General features: G+C 39.4%; 2 protein-coding genes across 2 annotated transcripts in view; one reads left to right on the plus strand and one right to left on the minus strand.

Moving 5' to 3' along the window:
* Nucleotides 1-507: 507 nt before the first annotated feature.
* Nucleotides 508-14,624, minus strand: GPR143 (G protein-coupled receptor 143). Its single transcript, XM_026084476.1, has 8 exons — nucleotides 14,376-14,624; nucleotides 12,591-12,700; nucleotides 9,474-9,568; nucleotides 8,027-8,119; nucleotides 7,327-7,436; nucleotides 4,682-4,790; nucleotides 2,244-2,361; nucleotides 508-807 (listed from the first exon to the last, which is right to left on the minus strand). Exons 1-8 carry the CDS (start codon nucleotides 14,617-14,619, stop codon nucleotides 508-510), a joined length of 1,179 nt encoding a protein of 392 aa, XP_025940261.1. The 5' UTR covers nucleotides 14,620-14,624.
* A 10,214-nt stretch (nucleotides 14,625-24,838) lies between these two features.
* SHROOM2 (shroom family member 2) overlaps nucleotides 24,839-26,777 on the plus strand; it is a 136,402-nt gene continuing 134,463 nt past the window's right edge. The window contains exon 1 of the mRNA XM_026084475.1: nucleotides 24,839-24,859. Within this exon, the coding sequence (XP_025940260.1) occupies nucleotides 24,839-24,859 (21 nt within the window). The remainder of the gene's footprint in view (nucleotides 24,860-26,777) is intronic.

Raw genomic sequence — 26,777 nt, forward strand, 5'->3', positions numbered from 1 at the left:
TGTAAATTTGTGCTTCCATCAAAGTTTGCTGTCACTAGTGTTTGACCAGCGTGTCAAGGAGAGAAAGCATGTCTCAGAAATCCTAGAGCTGTAATTTTGGGTAAGGAGTTTTACGTTGAGCAAGGCAAGTAAGGGAACACATTTAAAAAGCCAACATGTGAATAGCTCATTTATTTAAACAAAAGACTTTTCTACTATATGGAGGTTACAAGAGATTTTAAAATAAAATGGAGGAAAATGAATCATAAGTAACACAGATCCTTGCAGAGATACACTCCTGCTAAAAAAATGTTCAGGTCTTTGTAACTTTCTACACACCTCCTATAAAGAAAATGAAGACATTAACCATAATTTCTCTGTCTCACACACACAAAAGTTGCAAGAAATGACATCAAACCATTCATTAGGCATGTACCTAATTCCAGAGTAAGTAATGGTTCACACAGTGCCGTGATTTTATGAGTCTTGACAATTGGGGGAAGTAAGATTCAGCTCTGCTCCTATAAACTACCAACCCTGGTAGATGGGAGAGCTCCTGGTTAACCTGTCATCACCACTAGTGTTACCTTCAGACAACATGCTTATAGCCTCATCTGTCTGCTGGCTGTCAGTTGTTGATATCTTCTTTGAATCATGGATGTTGCTTTGGTAGTTCACTGGTGAGGGATAGGCATTTTCACCCACGGTTGATGAGGACATTGATTCCCAGGGTATTTCTCTCTTTTGCCATTTCAGGTTCACTCTCCATCCTGTCCAGCCATAGAAAGCTAATGTGAAGAGGAAGCCTTGCATCGGATTAAGAACGCCCTAGGAAAGAGAAGTGCAATAGCAGTTACACTTAGCAAGGCTGGAATGTGAACCCCAGCAAAATGTTTAGCATGCATTAGCAACTTCCCTTACACTGAAAACTGCTTTTCAAAGATGCCATTTGCATCCAAATAAAAGTGTACATTGTGCCTATTGTAGACACGAACAAATCAGAGTGAGATACCACAACCTGTTGTTTCAATATGCTAAGGCTATCCCATGAACACTAAGGCCAAACGGTTTTCTAGCAGGAATTTCAGCTGGTCAGTCCCCCAGTGTGTTTGAACATTCCTCACAAGCTGTACACTTTTTAACTCACAAAAGCAGATATTATATTTTTCACTAGAAGCCAAGCCAAATATATGAGAGTAGACATTAGCATATACAGTCAGTTTATTTTAAACACTAGCAATTGATCTGTCTGGAATTGTTGCAGATTTCTGAACCAGTGAGGATGTCCAGCAAAGTTGAAGGCAAAAAAGGGGAGATAGATACACACAAAAAAATCCCAAATGATTTCCAAAAAAATCATCTCTGTTCCCACTGCCTTGGAATTCTTGGTAAGTAAATGGTTTTAGCTGTTTCCATTTTTCTCACATGAAAATAGCAAACTATTTTTACAGTCAGTTTAGAAAATAGCTCAGTTCCTAGACCTGACCTCTCTCTCCAGGTGAACAAGAGCAAGATCCCCGTCAGATGAATGAATTGCAATACTTAACCCTTTAATACAAAGTGGCACAAGGGCTTAACTACACAGAGTGTGTTCAGGCCTTACAGGTATTTAAGAGCTCTGAAATAAACTCTCTTGAAACAGGAACCCACGTTATCACCTCTGGAAAATCCATTGTCAAATATTCCAAAGGGATAAAAAAGAGTAGAGCACAGTTACAGCCCAATATCTTATAGCTATCTTTTTGTTCATTGCTTTCAAGATTTTTCATGTATTTCCCCCCAAATAATCATCCATATATTATGATGTAACATGTGGTTATTTTTTACAAGACACCAATACAGAAAACCCTCATTACAAACAGAGAATTATCAGAAAATACCCATGTTTTGGGGGAACCTTCAGGAATCATGAGCTAAAACCTTGTAGCTTGTGTTATAGCAGAGGCTAGAAAGGTTAGACCAGAACTCATTTTAATGGTCTATTCTGCACCTTCAAATGGATAGGAATCACTCATAGAGGGAATGCATACTCTAGTAAAAGGGAAAAAAGTTGGTCTTTGGTACCTTTTGGCTAAGTTTACATGTGAAAAGCACTCCCAGTGACAGCTCCTACCTCTTTCTTATTTTCTGCTTTTCTTCCCTGATTTTTTGGAGTGAAAAGGTGTTTATATTTCCAAAATCAAAAACCACACATTATACTGGTGCTGTTCCTCCAACCTCACAAGACTGATTTCTAAGATTAGGAAAAGTCATGGTTAACCTACCATTATAATCCATGTGATCAGTGCAGCACTTCTAATATTTTTCAGGGGTATTTCATTGATATCTGGCTGCATTTCAAGATAGAACAAAAGGCTCTCGTTGATGATATTGGATGACCAGCTGTTGCAGAAGAAAGAAAGAAAGAAGAGGAAGAGAACAAGACAATTTTACATACATATATATATATATATCTGTGTCTTAAAAATAAGACACCAAAAATAAGACACTTACAGATAAAGAAACCAAATATATGCATACATGCTGTAAAAGATTGAAGAAACCCAAGCCCCCTTAAATATCCTAAAATTTCAGGTTAGAATAGAACAGACTTTCAAAACTCTGTAAAATAGAGTAAAACAGCTAAAGCTGGACTTTAAAATCCTTAAAAATGCCAACAAATTTTAGGAATAAAGGTAATTTCTATTTCTAAAGAAGGATGAACATAATCAAACCTCTTGCTGTGAAAAAGACACTGTGAATATTCCACATTAAATAAGGGTTAAGGTAAAATGGTTATTACTTCCTAGGACTTCTAAACAGTCAGAGCAGCCTTTCTTTGTATTTCTACTGCAGTTTCAAAAAGCACCCATGTCATACTTTCTAAAAGAGTTTATACATGTCTTTCCTATGATTATATTTTTAACACAGTGTAAAACATCCTGCTCTTCTCTCCCAAATCTGCAGGCCTCTATTTTATCCCATGTTGCCCTGATGTCCTTGACTAACTAGTCTCATATTTGAACTTTGGAATGGAAATGCATGTTTCCTAGTGCTTCGAGATGGGACTGCCTCAGTCTTACTGTATACTGACCCCTAAAAGAGTTTCAGCACTCTAAAGCTTATGTTTTATCAGAAGAACAAAATCTAAAACTAAAAGCATAATTTATTTTTAACAGAAAAACTCAGAATGAGATAGAATGGAAATAAACAAATGTCCCCACTGCGTCTTTGTGGAGTTGGTCCCTTCTTTGATGCTTGCTCCTAATCTAGCAAGCTGGCCACAATTCCTTAGGTTGCAACTGCATTTTTTTAGTCCCTCTGGTCTTTAAAATGAGACTCTCTCTTTCTGTAACCTTGAAGCCTGGATATTGGAGCCTTGAAGCTCCTTATTATTTTCAGCAATTTCCCAGAAAGTTATGCTGCAGGCTTGCTCACTGCTCTCTCTCTTTCTCTCTCCCTCTGGCTACTCCACCCTGCACAGCAGAAACCTCTCTCCCAAGCCAAGCAGGCGCAGTTATTTCCAAAGAAAAGAAAATAGTTTCCCTCCGGTGCGCTCAGTACACAGCAGCCAGGACAAGATAAAAAGGCAGCCTTCCTCCCTCCTCAGTCTTTAAAAGCAGTGTAACATGCATTAATGTATCTGTGTATTAAGTAGTTACATTAAGTATATAAGTTATTATTAAGTTAAGTATATATTAAGTACTGTTATATTAAGTAGTTGTACAGACCGCTAAATCTATCCAAGCCATTTCTCTACTCCAGGGCAGTTTCTTTCCTCTTCCTGTTGTTTGTGTTACCTATGTAAATAGTAAGCACCTTATGGCAGTGACTGCTTCTTGCTAGGTCTTTGCACGGTCCCCTGTAGACTGGATCAACACCCCTGCTGGTGCCTTTATTATTGTGCTATAATTATGAGATTGCAGTAGAAAACACTGCCTCCAGAAGCAGGCTCTATTTCTGCTCAGTTTTGTTGTGTGCATCCAACACCTTCAGTTCCAGTTAGCACTCCAGAATTGACTGCACTGAATTGCGTTGCTAGAACAGAGATGCAAGGGATTTGGAGATGAGTACACTCCCTCCCTCCTCTACTTCTTTCCTTACCCCAAAAGTCCTATTTCAGGGAAGAAGATGGAAGAATAGAAAAGAGACTAAATGACCAGAAATTTCACACACAGCAGAGATGTTTCTTTTCCAGAGTGTAACCATGGCAGTCCCTCTATTTCCAGCTGATATGCAACGCTTACTTCACACACTTGTGATCTGCAGACTGTAGAGGCAATTGTGTTATATAGTCACAGTCCGCAGCCTGAAGCCAGTCTTAGAACCATATATATTGTAGGTTTTCAATGAAATGTTTGATGACAAGGGTGTAGAGTGGGCTCTCAGAAATCTTGAGCGCAGAAAGCTGTCTATCGGCACACAGTACTGGAGAGCTGCTGTTTCAGACAGCTATTCATTTAGGTTGTGCCCAACCATCTTTTTGCTGTTGTTTCTAGGGGTTACTGTTTTCCCTGTTGCTTAAACATTTTAATCATTTCCTTACTGCCTTGTTATGCTACATTACTGCTTCAGTTAGTTTGTGAACTTGTTCCTTGGAAGCCTTCTCTTTGCAACATAAAGACCGACAAAAAATGAAACAACCTATCAGAGTCTATTTTTGTCCCTGACTGTCTCCAGTTGGGAAGAAAGGAATTCAAAACAACACAATGCACCCCCTTACCAGATAATGAATACCAGCATAATTTTGAAAAAGCGGATCTGGATCTCTGTCCCCAGGCGTCTTTCATTCTCTGTGTAAATTCCTTGTCTCCCTTTCAGTAAGGAGGCAACTGGAAAGTATACAATTGTGTTCATTAATATACATGCATCTTGTTATTTATAGCACAGGGATCCAGAAAACTGATGTCTGCAAAAAGATATCAAAGGAAGAAATGGATTTATCCCTAGCAACAGTTCAGAAGCTGGATGGACCATCACCAAACAATCTCACATGCAGCCTAATACTTAAGGAAAACAACCACATCTACTATGGATTCCTAAAATGGGTGGTATTTCACTATGTCTTCTTTCTTCTCTCAGTCCCACTGAAGATAGAAAATAGTTAGTATGGTCAACATACTTTTCTTTTATAATTAAAAAGGTAGTGCCTGCAACTTTTATATGATGTGCGATATAATGATACATTATATGATGCTTAGGCTAGAGCAGAATACATTCTATCCTACTCTACACATTTCATTTAATTGTGCAATTGATAGAGCTATGGCTACATCTTTAAAACTTGTGTGTGATGTGCGTGTAATGAAGTGTGATGTCAGCAAAATAGACAGTTATGTCACGTGCTAGAATATACATACACACAAATACAAACATATTCGCTGTGTATTTTCCCATAGAAAGAATGGACTTTCAGAGATTATCCAGTCCATTCCCTGGCCCTGAGCATGACAGTTATATTTAGGTGTGTTGTTTGTTGTTGCAGTCTCAATGAGCTTGCTGAAAAATGAGGAATACTCAAAGACCTCTCCAGGCAAGCTATTCCAGTGCTTTACCAACCCTTACCATACTAAAGCTTTTCCTGCTCCTGCTTTGACCACATTTGTTTAAGTTCAAGCTCAATCCTTCTTTTACTATCCTCTACAGTCAAGGAGAAAAGACTTTTCTGTTTTTAAGTCATAGTTACATCCTCACTTGGTCTTCTCTTCTTTAGCCTATAGAATACATCATGCAGACTTTCGTGTTTTTCTTACTTATTGTACCTTTTCTTCATTATTGCTTTACTTAGCGAATGGAGTGAAACTACAGGTTGTTTGAGAAAACAGTGCTTGTTCACTTCAGAGCAAGGAAACATAAGACATCATACTTCAACCATACAGTGTTGCCACAGGTATGTGGACACAAACATGGACCTACTTATCATAAAGCACACACAGACAGACACACACACACATAGATACATATCACACATGTATGCACATTCATTATTTATTTTGTCACTGAAGACCTTTGCTGCTGATTACAGAAAATGTATTGTCCTAGCTTGCTGTATCACCAACACTTGCTTGTCTGGGTACCAGTAACTTCAATTGTTTGGGGTTGAAGCACGATATGGAAGATAAGTTTACCAATTATCAAGTAGGCAATTTCAATAAACTCTAAAAAAAGTCTGTGCCATCAAACCATACAAAAATAGTAGCTAATGCAGAATGCAGTTGCCAATATATTGAGTGTTTTCACAAACTGCAGAGGGTAACAGATATTTTTGATAATGAACACTTTATAGGTTAAAGTTTATCTTTGCTTATAGAACATTTTGGTTCCAGGCTTTGGACTGATCCCTTACTTTCTTTATGCTCCTGTATGGAGTTATAATCCTAAATAAAAACCATTCTCCTGTACAAATTGGTTAGTGCTCTCTCATAAATGCAATTCTTTGTACAGGTCACAAGAACGATATAATACAATGATGCAAGTAAGGGTTGTCTTTTTGGTATATGTACCAAATGTTTAACACATTGGGTCTCTGAGTTAAACGAAACATATAGGAGGTACCACAGTAGAACTAATTAGCTATAATAAAATATTCTACAGATTGCTCAGCTGTTCCTTTGAAAATGGGTACTGCTGAGCAATGTAGGGTAGATTGGATGAAGACTGAACTTAGAATATAAGGTCTTCTGTTGCTGGCTTTTTATATATCTAAAGTGTAGATGGTAAGTATGAATTCAGATACTGAAAATACCTAGCACTGATAATATTACTTGCAAAGAATTCATTGAATCAGTGGCTTTTTCTTTCAGGCTCATTTCTTTGATGCACTGGATAGTAAATTAAATTGGAACTTCAAGGCCCCAACTGAGTTGTATACAACTCCCATTTGTTTCATAGTCTTAGAATCAGGAGTAACAAAATTCTGGTCATGTTTCATTATTTTTGAATAGGGCTGCAAAGAAGCTAATTCAGCTATCAAATCTCACCAACGTTATCTTTGTAGCAGATAAAATTACATTTCAAAATCTAGGTTGGTACCATTACTGCAGTAGAGTTAAGTCTCCGTGTTACACTTGTCTAAAACACTTTAAATAAAGAGCTGCTGTGTATCATAGAAACACCTTTGCCAGTCTGCAGTAGAGGTTTATAACAGCATAACTTGAGGACACGACAAAAGTGTGTCTCTAAGGTAAATTTCCCAGCTAGATGGCATCTTATTACTTCAATAGGCAATTCCCTCCCTTTCTTTGCTGTATCCCTTAGGACTTACTAAGGGGCCATCCTACATCACTCAATATATAAGCATGGCTTTATACGTTACTGTTATTTTGCTAAATAATACATACTAATTCATGTTGGCCCTTAGAAACATACCTGCTGATACTGTCCTTCTAAACAGGATTGGGTTGACCACCAGCACTAGGAGGAGGGGGGCATAAGTTGTGATGTAATGCGGAATTGCATGCTCCAGGCCATTTTCACAACTGAAAAGAAATTATTCAGAGCTTGTTCACTTTTTTTCCCCACATCTGATAGTTTTGGCTATTCTATCCATCTCAACTTTAACTTAAAAAAAAAAAAAAAAAAGGAATGAAGTAAACAAATGCTAAACCTCTAATTCACAGACTTTCACAGCCAGTTCACATGGGTCACAAAGTTGATTATTAGCATGTAGCATCTGTGAATTTTTCTCAGTTTTAAAGGAACAAATACAAGGCTAAAACCAGGAATGAGAGAACAGGACGATGGGACAGGCACTCCCTGCCTGCCGTGGCCTTGTTCAGACCGTTTTCCCTGACAAGGCCTTCATGAGCTCACAGCAGCTCATAGCAGAAGCTATATCACAGAGCTGCAACATCCCCAAGTGGCTGTATTGCCTGGCATATTTCTTCAGGACCCACCAAGAACCCAGGCAGATATTTGTAGGATTGCACTGACTTAGTGTGACATGCTTTCCCAAAGATCAAAAAAGTTAACCCAGTATTTAGATGCGTGTCTCTAAAACTGACTGAAAGACATTCAGATGATCACAGAGTGATATGATTTCATAGTCTCTTTCTAGACCCCTGCTTACCTGGAAAGAGATGGGTAGTAAAGCAGTGCAGCTCCCTCTACACAGAGCAAAAGTGCTAGGCCCCATGTCATCATGTGGTACAGGACAATTGTACTGGAAGCACACCAAACAGGACAGAAGTTAAAGATACTATACCTTATGCTTTCCAAATTGCAACATAAAAATAGGACCCTCATGCAAATAGATCTTTACAGATAGGAAATGGTGCAGAACAACACAGGCAGTACAGCAACTAAGGACAGCAGGTGGAGCAGGGGCCTCCAGAAAAAGGATAAGCCAAAGCGGTCGTTCAGTCTTGCACAGAGAGCTCCTGTGTGCCCTGCCTATAGCATGGAAAGCCTTTCTCTTATCCCCAAATCTCCAGAAGACCTCCTGCATCCTTCATTTTTCCTATGGAGTGCAAATTAGGGGATGAAAACATAAAGGAGCCAAACAGTCACATAAACTACCCTTTGGTAGTTTGCAAATCATAATGTATAACTTTTATTCAGATTCAGCTCCTATCTTAGGGAGTGTCAGATCTGGTTGCATAGAAGGTCCTTGACTGACTACTCTGATTTTAGAATCAGGCCCAAATATACATTTTTTCCCTGTGAATAGTCATGGGGGAAGGAGGTAGTCCTAACTGCTTCAGACAAGACTCTGGGTACTGCTTTGCATGACTTTACGAAATCAGGTTTGTCATTCACAGGCAGAGGTTAACTCTAGCTGGAACTCAAAAACCCCCATTTTGATAACATCTGCCAAAAGAATCATGTCTCCAGTATCTGATTACTCGGTGTCATCTGGGTACATTATCACATAGTTCTGTGGTTAGCAGTGGCAACTAAGGTCATTTTGCCCTTCTAATATCCAGCTTGAAAACAACATATATTTTGTGTCTGGCATTATAGCATGGTATTTTCCATATAGCATGGTTCTTCAGTTATAGGCATTGCAGGAAAAGGTATAGTAAATACATGTTCTTTTCTTCTTGAAAAGTCTGCAAATGCAATCAGGAGTGTAATGATGACAAAACTGAAAAGTAGATAAAATAGAAAATCAGAAAAAATCCCGGAGAATGAAGTGCATGAAAATCAGCACCATCCCCCAGCATTTGTTTATTTTCAGGATAATACTTTTTGCCACAAGAGTCAATTTCAGGTACAGAATAGGGACAGAAATAATATCCTGCTGCAAAGAAGTCAATAGAGCCAGAACTGCACCTTATTTTTTCAAAGGATAAATGAATTCAGCTACATTTAAATGCCAATTGGGCATAAACAAACCAATATCTGAGCATTTCCCTGGCAATATAAGCACTTAGCACACCCATATCATTATCTGGTAACCATGTGAACATCAGATGTGTGTACAAGCTTCATTTATGCATTTAGATATCTGCATACAAACATGGACATACAGTGTTGGAAGTAAAGTAACACATTTAGAGCTTTAACTCTGGTACCTCAGTCCAGCTGATCTTCGTACCACCAAGTAAGAATCAACAGCATAGCAGAATAACCACCAGAAGCCAGCACTATATAATAGCTGGATCCACATCTGCAGGAAAAAGAATCAAAATGTCACAGTTGTTGATAAAGTCTCTAGTACCACTGGGGCGATGGGGTGAGGGAACAGTAGGAGCCAAACCTGTAGCCTGGTGACCTCTTCATTAAATGGGTGTATTTTGCAACTGAGATGATTGTGAAGTATGAAATGCTACTCAAATTCACAGGAACAAAACTGCTGTAGCCAACAAATCTAGTCATAGATAAATCAAACAGTGTTTGTTTCCTCAGTTTATTCTGTTACTTAGATAATCTGTTATTTATCTCTCCGGTCTTAGCCCTGAATGTCTTACGTGAAGTCTTCAGTAACAATTTATAGTGTGGATATTTTAATTTCAGGTTAAAATTTTAGTAGTTTCTCTGTATCCGAGGCATGAAAACATAACTGATGTCAGTCATCACCACCGTGTGCCTTTGCACTGCGGGCTCTGAGAGCAAAGGGTGCTTTCTCCATGTTCAAGAACTTGGGTTAGGGAACAGTAAATAAGAAAAAAGACAATAAGCTGGAAAAAAAAAACTCTCTGGAAAAATTATCCATACCAAACCTGACTAATTTCTTCAATAAAAATCCAGAAAGAAAGTTCTAGGCACAGGTTCAAGTTAAGTTAAATTCCACTGCATTTGTGAGCTGACCATAAACATTTTTCCCATGAGTGTATATATAAGATAACTGAGCTTTCTTTGTCTCTGTTTATAAATTCCATAGTTCTTCCCCATAGGAGCTGGCTCTTTGTAGCATATTCTTTCATTAGTCTGGAACTATTTTAATATACAGATTACTTTCCCTCTGAGTCCCTCTTTCAGTTTTTATCTGAATATCCTTTTCATGGCTCCAGAGTAGCATCCTTTTACAGCTGGAAACCAACATACTTGTTACTGAGCCAAACACCAGTGAATAAAGATCTAGCATTCCTTTCTCCAAAAGGTAAATCAAGCTGGGAAATATTCCTTTTATCATGGGTGTAGACCCTACATCTAGTCATTTGTGACATGAATTATTCAGCATTTAATTCAAATAATGTGGCATATTGCTAGTGCACAGGAGTCAGAAAGTATAATTCCATTCAGTCTTCCTTCTAATGCACTTTATCCATTCCACTCAGCTTGTAACTTAATCTGCACTTTTACATATTTGTTGCAGTTAAGAAATGAACAATTCACTACACATATACATATACATATCAGAAGTAAACTGTAGGGTCTCTCCATCTGGAAAATCCAGTATAGACAAGACCATCTCAAAAATATAAAAAACACATGTACCTAAGAAACAAAATCTTCATATACTACCCCCACTTTTAGCAAAACACCACATCTTGCAATAGTGCCTGAGAGGGTATCTATCTGCAAATCAGCGGGTGTTCTTCAAAGGAGATGCCTTTTTTGAATTTCTTTTGGTTTTCAGGTAAATGAAACAAAACAGTAGCACTAGAAGAAACTTAAAATAGAAGCAGAAACATTTTATTAACTCACATGAGAACATGTTAGAGGAAATGAGTGGAAGGAGGATCATTTTTCCTCTCAATATAATTAAACTTAAATTTAGTAAGGGACCCAAACTGCAGCACTTTTGGTTGGTGCCCAAGAAAGCAAAAATAGAAATTGTGGTAGGCTGCCATGCTACTCACCATCTAACCTGAGATCAAAATGAAAAGCAAACAATCTACATACAGTATCTTTCTCACTGTTTAAAAATACTCTTTCCTGTGTTAAGGGCCAGAAGTTGAAATTTAAGACATATGGAAATATGGTTTTAGACTAGAACATTCCTATTACAAGATTTTGATGTTATTGGTTTCCCTTTCCTTAAAGAAAAAAACACTGCACCTTACAAGAAAAATTTAAACATGTATGATGGAAAATAGAGAAATGATATGTGTGTCTGACTGATATCTGTATCTACAGTAAAACACTATATTTGCCCTAATTTAGGCATATAAGGTATGGTGAGTTGCATTTTGGCACATACTGTTTTATTTAAAATCTATTGGAGCTGAATAACTGTTTTTATGCAGCATATTCTTTTCTATATTGCAAACTTCAGATTGTAAAGCTAATACTGTTCTTTGGGTACCCTGCATTCCTACTAAATTTGGGTAAATTGATGATTTGTCTTATTTGTCATTCTCTATGTATTGGTAAAACCCTGTGACCTTTCTTCTTGCACAGCAAATTCATATGATATACCTCAGTACTGTGATGGTAATATTTGAAACCGAGTTTCAATTTGTACTTTTGGAATGCATTTGCTTTTTCTTATTCTATACATTTTAAACCAGCAGATACTTAATTGCATATGACCAGATGCAGCCATTTATGAATGCCTGTACCCATGTCTAAGCAAAATACACAGTAAAGAGAGCACTTCTGCCAGTAGCCTTGTGTCTTTGAGTATATTTATCCTGCAGTCCATGTGTGACTAAAACACAGTGTCACATTGAAAAAGCTAATTTAAGCTACCCGAGTTGCTGAATTCAGTTGGTCCCTACAATACGGCATCAACGCAGGCTGTAATTTCTGCCCGAGAAGATGGCCAAACAACCCCGCGTTGTGGCCACGCTGGAGTTGCTGTGTCATTAGTGATGCTGGGCCAGTAGGAGCCGACCAAGCGATTTCGCAGCCAGCTTGGGAACGTCTCTACTGTTAAGCAGTTGCATCTCTGACCTGGGTTTAGGTCTGCCCTTCGAAGAGCTCCTAGCCCAGCAGTTCTGTGGTGAGTGACTACTGCAGAACGCTTTGGACCAGGCAGATCTGCTGCCTACAAAAGGGCACTGGGGCTCTTCTCCGCTCCCTCGTAGCTAGTGTGCCCATTACTTTTACAGCATCTAGCTCCCCGCCCACTCTCAGCTTGGGCTTTCAGGGGGAGGCATGAAAATACTTGTACAGGTGTGGCAGAGGCTGAAATCCATCATATTTAGACTCTGACTCACAGTTTAATTTCCTTCTGGATACAACAGCTTGCCCACATAAAGGTACTGCGAACAAAACAAAATGGAGATGATCTTTGTACCTACCGCGCTTCCCACACAGAAAGCAGAAGGCCATATGTCGGTCCCGTTCACCACAGAAATGTTAGCTATGAAGCCCGGAAAGCCTAACCATACACTTGATCTGAAGATCATACCTAAAGAAAAATGTATTAATGCTTTGGATCTGTTAACGTGGTTGAAGTCACATGCTTGTTCCCGGCCACATTTTTCACATTGTAGCCTAGATTTTGTGCTTTAACAAGAAGGCTAGATCTGTAGACGGAAAGAGCAGGAAACAACTGCACTATTTAAATGTCAGTGTAATCTCTCAGTGAAAGTAGCACCAGAGTTTTAAGTTGCTGGGACTTGAAATGCTGTGTTCTGTAGATTAAAATCTCACTTACCTACAGATACTGTCAAACACTGTGGTAAAATGAACTGAATAGCATTTAACAGGTTGACATAAAACAGCAACTAACTATTTACAATTTTACCTGTGTATATGCTAATGTTGATTTCTCTTTAATCCTTCATTTCAGAAAAAATGATTTGACACTTTTCACTGTATTCAGTTTTACAAGCAATTCTTTTTCTGTCTGTCAAAGGACTGAACACGCAGGACTTCAGAATTAGGTGAGAACAATACTGATTGTTTAAATGAACTTACAGTTTGTTAGCAAGAATTTCTGGTTTCACTTGAAAGTGGCCTTAAAGCAGTAGCATATAGCATAACAAACCCACCAGGTTTCCCACCAAGTGAGGAAGGTTTCCCACCTACTGAAGTGAGTCTAATTCAAAGACAATGAAGGATAAATACTTCTGGTTTGCCAATGAGAGAGAAAGGGAGAAAAATAACTTTATCTCTTGCTGGCCTCATCTGACTGAAAAAATCTTTTCCAGGTGAATGCACGCATAATCTTTACATCTCTCTCCTTCTTTATTTCCCAGTCTTTCATTTGTTTTAATATTGGTTCTTACTAAGTACTGTGAGAAAACCTGGCTCGGTATGAAAGGGGTAAAGGTCCAAAATCCTACCCCCTTCCCTAGCAGCTAGAGAGACTGACAAAACAGCATTACTTCTTTTATTTAATGTGAGAAAAAGATGTTATTGTAGAAAAAACTCCTCCTGCATTTTCACAGCAAGTGTAGTAGTAGTAATTTATACCTAATTTGGCAGTAAATGACATCAACTGACATGGCAGATTCAGACACAGCAGTCTCATTTTGACTCATGAGTGTCCAGGTCTGTTGTTTTATTCCTCTAGCCTGTCACTCAGGGAGTGGGCAGCAGGTTGTCCTTGATAAGGGAGCTTCTCTCACATTTCAGAAGCCTGTGTTCAGCATGATCTGCGATTTAAACTAATTTGCTGTCAATGATGTGATATGCCCAGAGAAGTGACTGGCATTTGAACAATAGTGCAAACCTTGCATGGGAGGATTTAAAGATACAAGGCAAGTGTTTTTCAAATTCAGTCCTTAGGATTGGCTAAGTTTTGGATGCCAGTCTTAGTCTTAAAATATTCTCCCTCGCCTCCACTTCCATGCATTCCTCTAAGAATCAGTCACTGTTCCAGATTTTCCTTTGTTTTAAAGTACAGATTTTGGTGTAGATATGTCAAGAGCTGTTACTTTTAAAATCTAACTATTAAATGACACATTTCCCCAAAGGCCCATCATTTTCTGATCTCATTTAGTCCAAATCTTCCCATGAATACATGAAATTTCCCTCAGAAATTTCTGTTGGCCACTAACCAGCTCATTTGGCTAGTGCACCTCAAAGCAATGCGAGCCTGCCACAGCAAGGGTGAGGGACGTCAAGCTGATCCTTACCTAAGCCACCAAGGATGTCACAAGCAGAGATAAGGAGAAGGATGGTGGAAGAGGAGGAGGCTTTGGGCATCTTCCTTGGGCTCTGTCCCTTCTTCGGCAGAAGCTGCAGGATGGTCAGCAGCAGACTGACAGAGGCACTGCCAGTGCAGACTCCACAGAAGACTTTGGGCTGGAAGGTCATCACTAGCTGCGTGGCTGCATCCCGGTTAGGGCAGCAGTAGGTTTCCAACCTGGGAGAAGCCATGAAGAGTCCAGCTGGCGGGGGAGGCCCAAAAGCAGAAGAAGCTGCTGTTGCTTCCACAAGGCACTGTTAGCTTTTTCTTCACCCTCCCCATTAGGCCTTGGTGGTAAGAATCACGCGATTGATAGATCATGTGCTGCTGCTGCTAGAACTAAATCCCCTAGAGCTGCCTTTCTCAGCCTCTCCTAGGAAGGAGATCAGATCAGAACAACAAAACTCTGTAATCTGAAACATGCCCCTTTCTTGCTCAGAGCTATTGGCAACAGTTCACTCAAATATTTCTGCTTGCACAGTATGTGATATAGGAAGACTTAAACTTATCAGAGCATTGAAGATAGTTTAAAACAAATAAGGATGCAGATACCAAAGAAGAAAGATTAAATTTTAATTGTATTTCATTTTAGCCCCATCCCATACATCACACTTCAATTACTGCAAATTAATCGAAAAGATGGGCCCAGACAACAAGCTTTCCCAGCCTTTACAAGGAGGAAGAGGGTATAAATCCACACCCACATCCTAATCCAAATCTAAATTTTACTGATCCAACCCACCCACCTCAGTAATTAAAATTAGAAACACTATGTCCTATCACTGGAGAAAGAGATTACATTTAGGAAGATGATATTAACCTCATCCCATTTAAACCACAAACACAGCAAGTCTTCTCTGCATCAGATCACACTGGTGTGGAAAATTCTGGGACTTTTGACTCCTCATGAGTATTTTTCTTTTCTTTTTTTTTAAGTTTAATATGAAAACAGGAATTTGACCTGTAATGTTTGTTTTTACTTTATAAGCTAGACAAAATCCTTTAAGTTGGGGATCCTATTAGACACAGCAGCAAATACCTGCAATCATAAATAGAAAAACAACTCTCCTCTCTCAGATTAGTTTAAAATTCCCAGCCCTCACCCCTTCAGAAAACTTGTCTGTAAGAATACATGCAGGAAACAGAGGAGGGAGCATTGCCAACATACTTGAAGTGAACTGGGTTTTAAATAATACAGCCCTGGATTTTATAATTATTCCTTATAAGAACAAATGACCTAATCTTTTTTATTTTCTTTTCTCTCTTTTTTCAGTGGTCTAGCTTAGACTTTTTTTAGCCTTTAGCAGGGTTGGGGCTGCAGTCAGAGGCCAAGATCCCAAGCACACCGTGGTATCCAACAAGCCTTTACTTAGAGAGGGCTCTTCAATGCTGTGCCCACGCAACATGACCTGAGGAGCAGGATTTTAGCTTGCAGATTCAGGCTCCTACATGTAGGTGTCCACACATCAGCAAGGTATCTGAACTCCCATTATAGTCAATCAAGATCTTAGTCAGCTAAGCCAGTATTAGCCAGTGGAGTCTAGAGAGCAGTCCAGCTCTTCCTAAAATAAATGCACCTGGTGAGCTGAATGGCTCAGTAGGCTCCACTGACTATAATGGGAACTTAAGTACCCTCATCATGTACAGCCGCCTATATTCAGGCAGCTGAGTTTGAAGCTGAGTCCTGCCTGAATGTTTCTGCTCCTCTCCAGCATATAGAGGTTCTTCTACTCCATCGATCCAGAGAGATGAGTGATATGGATGCAGCAACCCTATGGTTTGTTACTACTGCGCATACAAAAAAGTACTGGGGCAGCACGGTTGTGAACCACATTGTCCTGCTCTGGAAACACAAATTCTTGCTGAGCTAAAGGAGAGTATCTATGCTCTGTTGCCAATATAAGACTTGGGATTCAGAGGCTTTCATTCCCTCTCAGAGAGATTAGCAGTGCATGGAGTTGCTACCTGTCAAGATACTGCATTGTAATCTACCTGGCTGGTTGTGTTATAAGTAAGTGTAACATAGAAAATGCTGTTTTTTTCCTACAAATCACTGCCTAGAAGCCAAAGCCTGCAGCTTCAGTCGGGCAAAATTTCTAAAATATTCAGTGTGTCTTAAGCAAATTTCTCAAGAAATATCAGGATTTTCTGTGGAGTCTAGGCAGAAAGATATTACTTAAGAACATAATTCCATTGTGGGAGTAGGATACCCATATTTTCTGTTAAGGGAGAATAAACACTAAAAACTAGACTAGAGGAAACTACCAAAGAAAGGTGCAGAGAGGATCCAGTTCCTAGGCTACTGAATTCAAGAACAAACATTACAAAGATTCTACAGAGACAGAATATCATTTAAACTAAAGCCACCATATACCACATACACAATGCAAATGCATATATATTAAAATAATTAACGCTTGTTCTTATTTTAAGGTTACTTTATATTGCCTGATCTGTGCTTAGAACAGCAATAGATACTCTATTAGACACAAAGAAACTATTTAATAGAAGCCTGTCATTTGCATTGCCATATTCTTAAACTTTTCCCCTCATGTTCCTCATTTCTTTCCTTCATTTTCTTTCCTTCAAATGTTTGAAAAGCAGGTCAAGTTGCTATCCTGATCATTTGTTCTGGCTGTATCTTGTGTTTTCTGCTTATCATTTGTTTTTGTTGATCTTGACTATAGTTTTCTAGTTTGCCTGTGTGGGTTGACCATTTCATTATTTTCACTTCTCTCTCCCTTTTATTCAGCCTTGAAATTACTTTCATTTCTCAGCTGAAGTCTTATGCTCTAGAGACTACTCTTTACATCTTTCTTTCCTTTTCTCTCCACAGTTTTGCCAGCTGTCCACCCTATTTTTATTGCTTTATTCCCTTGAATGAAGAATTGTTTTTTAACCTCTTTTTCAGGGTCCCTTCCCTCCTATTCCCTCAGGATTTGATTATACAGTTACTTACAGTGGGAGTATGTGATTCTTTCACTGATCACTTTTACTGGAAGCAAAGCGTATGCCATGTGGCATATCTAATAAGAAAAGAAAATAAAGTGATTCATGAGTGAATGGATGGATACCTGCCATGATGCATGTAGACATGGACAGATGAGGCTAAATGGGAGACAGATCTCCAAAGTAATGAGTCACCTAATATCTCAGCTGGTAAGATCTAGTTAGTCTCTGGCCCTCATCACTGCGCTGAAAGTACAAAGAGTCAGAACAGCCAAAGAAATTCAAAGTTGGTTTGGCAGTCTTATACCTGAAATTAATTCGGCTTCTCGTGGTTATGCAAATAGGAAGATAAAAGCCAGGGCCAAAGGCAAAGGAAACAGAAAAGTAACAAAAGAAAGAAAGAGAGTTGTTTTACCTGGTTAAGGAACTTTAGTGTTCAGTAAAACTTAAATAGTTTTACCGGTCCTAATTTTCTTCCCTCTGAAATTATTGACAAAGTTCCCGCTGACTTCAGTGGTACAAGGCAGACCCACAAATATTTTCTCTCTCCCCTTTTATCACCAGGGCAGTATATCAATTAAGCAAATGCTGTAGCTTGGAAAGAAACATTAGCACATGTAGAAGAAATATCCCCCAAAACCCAATCTGTCATTTGAAATACCAGTTGAACAAAGCTATAGAATAAACAGAAAATTACACGATACTGAAAATTCCAGTCTTGCTTTTATACATTTTCAGCTGTATGTTCAAGAATGAAAAAAATACTGTATTTCTTGCAAGGAGAATAAGCACTTTTCCCACATGCATAGTTTTTAGAAAAACCTGCTCAAGCTCTCTTTGGACCTGGGAAATAGTGTTTCAGTACAGTCCACATGCATCATTAAGCTGAAACACYGGCTTGCCTGGTCCTAAAGGAAAACAATAAGCTTAAAAAAAGGTCACAGGCATGCATTTCTGCTGTTAAGGAGTGTGGTATGGCTTATGCTTGAGTGCGCAGTTACAGATTTTTTAATTTCTGGTTTAATTAAGTCTGAGACTACAGCACTGGTTTTAAAAGGAGAAGAAAATTTATGGATATACAGACAGAGGAGAACATTATTTATTTGTTTATATGTATAATTCAAAGCATCATTGCCTCCTTATGAAAACCTTAGCTACTTTGCAAATGTAAAAACTATGTTTTGTCAATGGTTCGTGATCTCATGATACTTATCTCTCTCAGACAAATTGCCTGAGATATAGCATTTCCCAAACTAATGAAAGCTGAGCCTGTCTTCAGGTTCAATGCAATAAAATCAGTCATGATCTTCCCAACAGATCCTGCAATATGTTCCTAAAAAACTGAATGTATAAATCCTCCATATGCTTAGCATAGTCCTTTATTTTATCCACACAGAACTGCAAATAGCTTTACTTCGTAAGAAACTGGAATACTGTTTACAGTCCTTCCCTTAATTAACAGTGCTAATTTTTGAAGTGTTGTAACTGATATTTCACTTACAACAGCTAAAATGAATGTGGAAGTTCACATTCCATTATTTCTGTTTCAAGTTTTCTGTAAATTTAGGCAGGAATATCCAAATAATAGTAATATTTGAAGTGTGAGATCTGTCATGATGATAACAGCTACGGACTCCATTAAAAAGAATTGGAAGGAAAACAGAGGTATCACTTCCCTTCCCCCAGTGATTTGAATATAATTATATAAGTGTAAATCATTAATTTACATTTAAAGATGGTGAACATTGTTTTAGAAGCATCAGAATGAGTACATGTCCTTTGCATAAAAATAGTAATATTGTCTCCTTTTTGTTTTCTTTAGGACTAATAAAACATAAATGCATTAAATTAGTGTGCATTTGAACAGCTAAATAGCTGTGCATAAGTAACTGATGTAGTCATTTTACACATATTTTATTGAGCTCTTATACACCTTTTCCAGGGGAATGTTCTCCTACTTGACTTTTGTGAACAAACATACCCAAATTAGTTACTGAAGCAGTGCCTATTTTGGATTAAATCAGTCATCAAGGTTTATATGGATGAGGTACAAAGTGACTAAATGGAAAAATGCATCCATAAGCTGGAGAAAACAAATTTTCCTTAGGGACTGGAGAACAAACTTCTTGATTCTCTGTTCCAGTGTTGAGAATATTAGTCTTTGAACCTGAATTAAGACAGATTTTGTGGCCACATTTCAGGACAGATTCCACCATTAATCATTGTCATCATTATATTAATTCATAGAATAAAAAGATATCCCCCTTTCAACATACATGTAATAAAGAAAACTTCTCCTACAGCTACACAGACAACATGAGACACAGTTTGTGCAGGAACTGAGTGGTGAAAAAGACTGAAGATGGCCTCACACTCAAAAGAACATTACCTTTTCCACACACAGAGATATTGAAAATTGGGTCTTAATGTTCATAAGTGTGCAGAGGGTACCCTGGTCCATAAAGATGTTCAGTGTCTATCCTGTCCTCAGTATTCTTCAAAAGATAACCTGTGCATGACAATGCTGTGCACTTCCAATACCAGCAATTCAGACTTTCAAAAGAAATTAATAAATACTTCTGGGGTTGTATGTGTGTCATCGCAGATGATGGACAATAAAAACACAGCCCCAGTGTAGCAAGGTCAGAATCTGTTTCCTCAGGATGTTGCAAATGATGCCCCACTGATATGAGTAAACTCCATGATGTAACCAAAAGCCAAGTTAGCAAAACTGTAACTCACACAGCAGCCTTACGCTTTTTAAGTCCAATAGAAGTCAGGGAAAGCTAACCTGAACACTGACTTTTTTTCTCATTGTTTGATTCAGTAGGATGCCCTCAAACCTGCCAGCAACTCATCATGTACAGCTATTCTTCCTCAGTCTCCTAAGAGAAGAGAGGCCAACCAGTTAGCGCATTTATACCTTTAGTATAAAAGGCCATGGCAGCCTTTGGGGAGATGGCATGCAAAGAAAGATCTTCCCTTTCTATGGACTCCTGGGCATGTGCAGAACTGGCATTATATCAGCCATAATATCACCAAAACATAAAAACCTTTAGCTGGATGTGCACACTTGATGCTTTAGGGCAAACTGCTATAGCACTGCAAATAAAGAGCATTTACTTTATGCTGCATACATGCTTAGATGTACTCTCACAAGATGCTGCATCACACGACCCCCACCTGGACATGGTGCATGCTTTGTATAATCACATGGTGAGCAGAAAGGTCATTTGTAATGAAGGAATCGTGACTATTTATAGAATGAGCTGGGAGATTTATTTACACAATGCTGATAGGTAGAAAAAAAGGAAGGCCTGTTTGGGGTTAGCTAGTCGATGAAGACAAAGTCCAAGTGAAAAATACTATACTACAAGGCTTTTGTCTGATCTCATGCGTACTGTAGCCACTTGCTTTTTATCTACCCTTTTCAAAGTTTACTTCACAGCATTCTCTCCAGACAGGGCACTTGAAACCCACCCTTTGGCATTTTCCCTGATCATCCCTGCTCCAGTGATGATCTTCATCAAGTACAGAATTTAAACATAAGATATATTAAATATTAGAGTTTAAATTCATTAAAGACTGTTTCTTGGCTTCTGAGGCTATGCCACTCAAGTGATTAAAATAGGCCAGTGATTGTTTTCTTCCACATAAGGGCAAGTGGCACAGCGCTGTTTGTATAGAGTGTTATTACATAACCTGTGTTATCACAGAAGACGAACAGTGAAGAACACTCCCTCCTGTACCAAGATCAGAAATGCAAGAGCAAGAATAAATGCTTCACTGAATGATGATGATGAAAAATGATGCTTCACTGAAATGATGAAACTCCATGAAGTAGACAAATCCCAGCTTAATGAAGTTGTACTTCACATATATATGACCAAATATAGCTATATAGCATCTGCATATCTGAACTCTCTTCCACAACCAGACAAGGTTGCCTTCATCCAAACTGCCTAATAGTAACAGTCTTTGGTCCATGCTGTCCCCCAAACTGCGCCCAAGCGTTGGCTAGTTAGCATACTAACAACAAAGCAGAATGGACTCTCACGTGCCAGTCCCTGAATCTGTGCACTCTGACCCTCCTTTTTAGTTCATTTGTAAAGCTGTAGTTTAAGATGCTTGTAATCTGATTTGGGGAAGAGCCCTAATACAAGACCTGAAAAAGAAACAAGTATACAGACACCAGAGGCACTGTGGCTAAAGGCAGTATGACACCACTTGTGCCTGCATTTGATTGCCAGCTGAAAGCCCCATCCACAGGGAAAGCTGGTCACCTGTTCACCTCCTCTTGTTAGGTTGTATGTTGTCTTCTTAGTCTGCTACTTCATGAGGAATTGCTATTCCCAATTTATTTGAATTTCAATCTTGTTTTCATGTAAAATCATAAAAACTATAAATCCTGAAGCAGATTATAGATTACAGTATTCTGAGTTAGGCTCATTGCCTTTTCCTCTGTCTACAGGTCTAGGGAGTCTCAATTTCTGAATTGTAGCTCACTGTTTCTGAACTGTATTCTGAATTTTTGAACTGTACTTTAAAGCTGAGCCAATAATATTAGCAAATCATGGACTTTTTCCTCTTGGTCACTCACAGACATAGTTAGTTCTGCAGGGAGCATTCTCACCCTCAGAAAACTGTTCTGAGGTACTGAGCATGTGTGCTGTTGTGTTGCTAACATGCCCCTACAATGTACTGTGCAACTCTGGTGGCAACAGCATTTGACTTTAAACGGCACCAGTCCCCAGAGAGCATGTTCTCCATTACAAGATCTGCTTTAAGTTACATAGCAGGGACATTCCTATGTCATTTTTTCCTCTTCTTTTCTCCTTCTTTCATAGTCTGGTTACCCTGCATTGGCAGGGATGAAGGATATGCAAACATGCACTGGATGTAAAGGCACAGTGTAATGACTTGGTGGTCTAGTTTATGACATGTTGCATTCAGGGAAGAATTGCATGGGAGTCTGCTTATACAGATGGTTTGAAAATCATTCTGGAAGTGCCTCTAAGGGGCAGAATTATGGCCTCATATAGCTTGAAGACTAAGACACTGTGGACATGGAGGATACATCTACATTGGTGTTTTCGTGCACTATGTCCTTTTCAGAACTGAAACTTCTTTGCATCCGCGCTTGGTGGTCTATACAGACCACTTAGGTGCACCACTGCTTTGCAAATAAGGGTTTCTCTCCTGCTGAAACTAATCCAGAAATTGTACTCTGAGAAACTTTCAGAGCAATTTCAGGACTATTTTGATACAAACTGTGGATACACTGTTAAATAAAAGGAGGTCAGGGAATAATCTTGACCTATATACTTCTGACTGTTCATACTCTTATGGCAGATCACTCACTGATTCTGCTTGAGCTAACTTTATCTTTCCAAGGCAAATCTGTTACAGCGGAAATGAGCTGCTTGAATAGTGGAAATTAATGCAACTTTGAGTCAGCCCATGCCATTTTGCCTCTGAAACAGGTATCACTCCCTGGCTGTCTTTTATTCAGCATTATAGATAGAGACATGGAGACCTTTCCCTCTTAGGTTTATCACCACAGCTAAGTCCTACATATTGCTAAATCCCTGGTTTATTTCAATACGGAAGTGGTCCATGTCTTAAGACCCGTATTTCAAGTGAGAATTGAACAAAGCTTGAATTAAAACCTTATGAGGATAGGAAGTACTGGATCCCACATGAAATGCTAATTGTTTCATTGATTTCAGCTTTGTAAAAAGCCCTAGAGAAATAACATAGAAGCATGTTTTTGGTCTGAAAGAACTGAAGACATCAACATATATTTGAATATTTATCTGAAAGGTTGAGAACTTCTAGAGGTTTCTCCAGTACTAATTATGTGATGATGAAGCCTCATTTGCAATACATGAGAAACAAGATACACTTGGGAAAGATTTTGAAAGGGCCTAAATCACGTAGGAGAGATCCAGCTGGAATTTTTTAACATGTTATTTTTCATTCTGGGAAAATGGCTAATTTGTTGAAATCAAAGTGTTTTGCAGAAGAGGATGGTTATTCTAAAGTCATCAGAGGAAACATGGCAGTTTCCCAAAGTAAACTCTCCTGTTTTCCAGCTATGCCAGGATGTCTGTCTCATGGGCTGCTCTGCAACCTGTTTCTCCAGGTTCTCCGGACTCTCAGACTCCACAAAAAACTACCAGCAGCATGGCAACTCCTGAATTACATGAAAAGTCCATCCACTTCTCCTACAGAAACTTCTTAGCACTATTTTCACTTGTTTTAGTCTTTGTGATGATTATTTTCAAAGACACTAGAATTCACCATGTGTTTCAATAATGTCCTAGAAGCACTACATAGGGTTAATACTCGCTCCACATACAATATCAGTATGCAAGCCCTATAGATTTCAACAGTAGTATTACAGGTTGCTGTGACAGTGGAATTGAGGTCTACAGGGACCTCTCCAGGAATAAGATATTCAAGTCCAAAATTCCCATCTTGAAATCCATTTTTCTCCTGAATTCTGGCAGTATTCTCACTGTGCAGCCAAAACTCTAGGCTTTAGAAAAGGGGTTTTCAAATCCTTTCATCCTCACTATAGAGATTATTCTATATATTCATTTCTATATACCAACATTTCTTCCACTACTGGTGATTAAAACAATATTCTTTCAGCAACTGTAGCAGCTGACTACATGGAAGAAGCTACACTGGCACAATTACCAAACAGCTAGGACTATTGCCCTGGCAAAACTCACTGAGGAGCTGTAAGAGTCTGCTCTGCCTCCTTGCTGCAGGCTGCAACCCCCGTAACCGTGCTTGCAGAGCAGAACATGTGTCATGGCACAGCAGCTCCATTTCACTGACCAGAATCTTAACTTTAAATTGCCAGCGAACTATGTATGCCCTGGGGCACCATTTTTTTATTTCAAATGGCTGAGGCAGAAACACTTTTTCTCATCAACCAACTGTGATCTTTGGTGGTAACCTCCAAGAAAGGAGCGGTAATAAACAGTGGGAGGCCATAATGGCTTAACTCACCTCAGTTCTTTACTCTGTAGCTATGAGTCAGAAGTCTCAGCTTCTTTCAAACATCTCAGCTGCTGGGGGGAAAAAAAAAGCCTGTATGGCACTGTAAGGTCCATCACAATGAATGCTCTCAAGACTAAGAATAAAACATACTGTTCTAGACTCATCCTGCAGGTATCCTGCACAATTTAATGCAGAATTGAAAAAGCGTGCAGTATGAAAGAGTCTGTTATTTTAAGGAAAAGAAAAAACATTTAAAGCCATAAAGGTGAAACAGACCTTGTCTTAACAGCATATGGTCTTTGATACTGTTTAAACAAAATCCTGTCATCGAGGAATTTATTTACAGTTTTGGTAGCCTCAATGACTAAGTAGGGAACAAGTAAACAACTAGTGCAACAGAAAGAAATAAGGCCTAGTAAATTCAGCAGAATAAAACTTCACTTGAAAATGTTAACTAAACCTATCAAGGTATGAAGGCACAGAAAAAATACTGTGGAAGGACTCTGCTGTAATGCAGAAAGTTTTTGTTGTTCTAGGGCAAGAGCTCACAAACTTAGTTTGATAATAAAGTTTGATAGCTCTTTGTACACGGTAGGAAGAGGCATTTGGGTCACTTCTGTGTACCACCATAAAGTAGCTTGTTGCAATGCTCCATTGAAAAATTTTGCAATTTTTCAATTGCAAAACATGTTCACATTTTCCACTGATGTAAATGACAGTAGAAGATTTAGACTCTCTTCATCTGGCTCTCTTGATACAGCTGCCATTTCCTGACTTGACATACTCCAATTTTAAAATCTGTACTCTTGTTTTTTTCATCATTCTTCAGTAGTGGATTTGTAAGACCAAGTTAAAAAGTCAGAATAGTAATGTAAATCTTTAATTTCTTATGGACAATAAAAAGTTCCAGAAGAAGGAAAATGAATGTGTGGCAGGTGAAAAAGAGGGGTTACAAGGAAAAAAGTCATTTTTGGAAGCACAAGTTGTTCTTATCATTTATGATGTAACCTGTTATATTTCACTCTCATTTCAATGTGTGTACTCAGGGATATGTTAAACTTCAAATCGCTATTCTCTCCTCATTTTGTCCCTTAGTCATAAGGGAATATCAGTTATTCTAATCAAATATTTCTCTCCTATCCATAAATCTCATCTGTTACTGGGATTGTTGACATCAGATGCTCTCAATCCTGAAACCAACGTTTTCTTCAGGTATTAGTACTGAATAAGTACTTCAGGCAACGTTGTAGGCATTAGAGAAACAAATTATTTGCTGTCTTTGGAGCAAGACAGGACAATTTTCTGAGGAACAAAACAGCCAAAACAGAAGCTGGAAAGTTACATAGGCAGTCAGATTAGATAATCATAATAGCCAGCTTCAAAAGCAAAATATGTGAACTCTTGGATATATACAAAACTTTGAAATCCCACTGTTTATACTATGTATCTCCTCGAGACTATTTGTCACACGTCGAAATATCTTGAGGTTCACTAGTCTTGCAGAAAATAAAATATTTTCTTTTGCATCTTGGATTCCTCCTACAAAAGCACTTCACACATTCTGTACCGAAAAGCAGAAGATGATTGCGTGCTGGTACTTTCAAGCCACTGAAAGTTCATATAAAGCAGGGAAATTAAACTGAAAGAATGGAGACCAGCAAGAAATAAGCATTTCCTTCCCAACCTCACCACTAACTCAGTGAAGATACTGGGTCAACTCCAAACTCTGTTTCCCACCCATAAAAGAGTATTTGTTCAAGGTACAACACTTCGAGTTCTGCCTCGCTCTCCTCCCTCAAACTTTTTTGACTGTTTATGCAGTTGAAGGCATGGGGCAGACCGTGCTCCGGCTCAGTTTTCAGTTCAAGCCATTTTGCACCAGGGTCCTGCACCGGAGTCCGGCACCTGCCTGTGCCCCCGCTGGGAGCAGATGCCCCCCGGCCCGGCCCACGAACCTTTCCCACCCGAAACCAGCTTTTCTGGCCGCCGAGGTCTCAGGGCCCCGTGGATCAGCGCCGAGGTGGCCGGAGGAGCACCGCCGCCAAGGGAGCCCAGGCCGCCGCCGCCGCGGCCTCCCCTCAGCACGGCGCCGGGGCCGGGCCGGGCCCCGGCCCCCTCCCCGCCTCGCTCCCCGCCGCCGCCGGAGGGGTGCGGAGGGAGCGGGGGCGGCGGGCGCGGCTCCTCCCGCCCCCCAGGTGGCGGATAACGTGTGTGTGGGGGGGGAGAAAGGGGCAGTCAGGAGAGGCTGGGGGCAAGCATCCCCCCCCGCCCTCCCCCGGGGGCTCCCACGGGAGGGGCCGCGCCCCGGCCTCGCCCTCCATCTTGCCTCGCCTCCTCCCACCCCGCGCCGGCCCCAGCGCTTAACCCCTCCGCTCCCGGCCGCCCT

Source organism: Apteryx rowi, unplaced genomic scaffold (assembly GCF_003343035.1).
Source record: "Apteryx rowi isolate R43461 unplaced genomic scaffold, aptRow1 scaffold_640, whole genome shotgun sequence".
In the NCBI taxonomy this organism is placed as follows: Eukaryota; Metazoa; Chordata; class Aves; order Apterygiformes; family Apterygidae; genus Apteryx; species Apteryx rowi.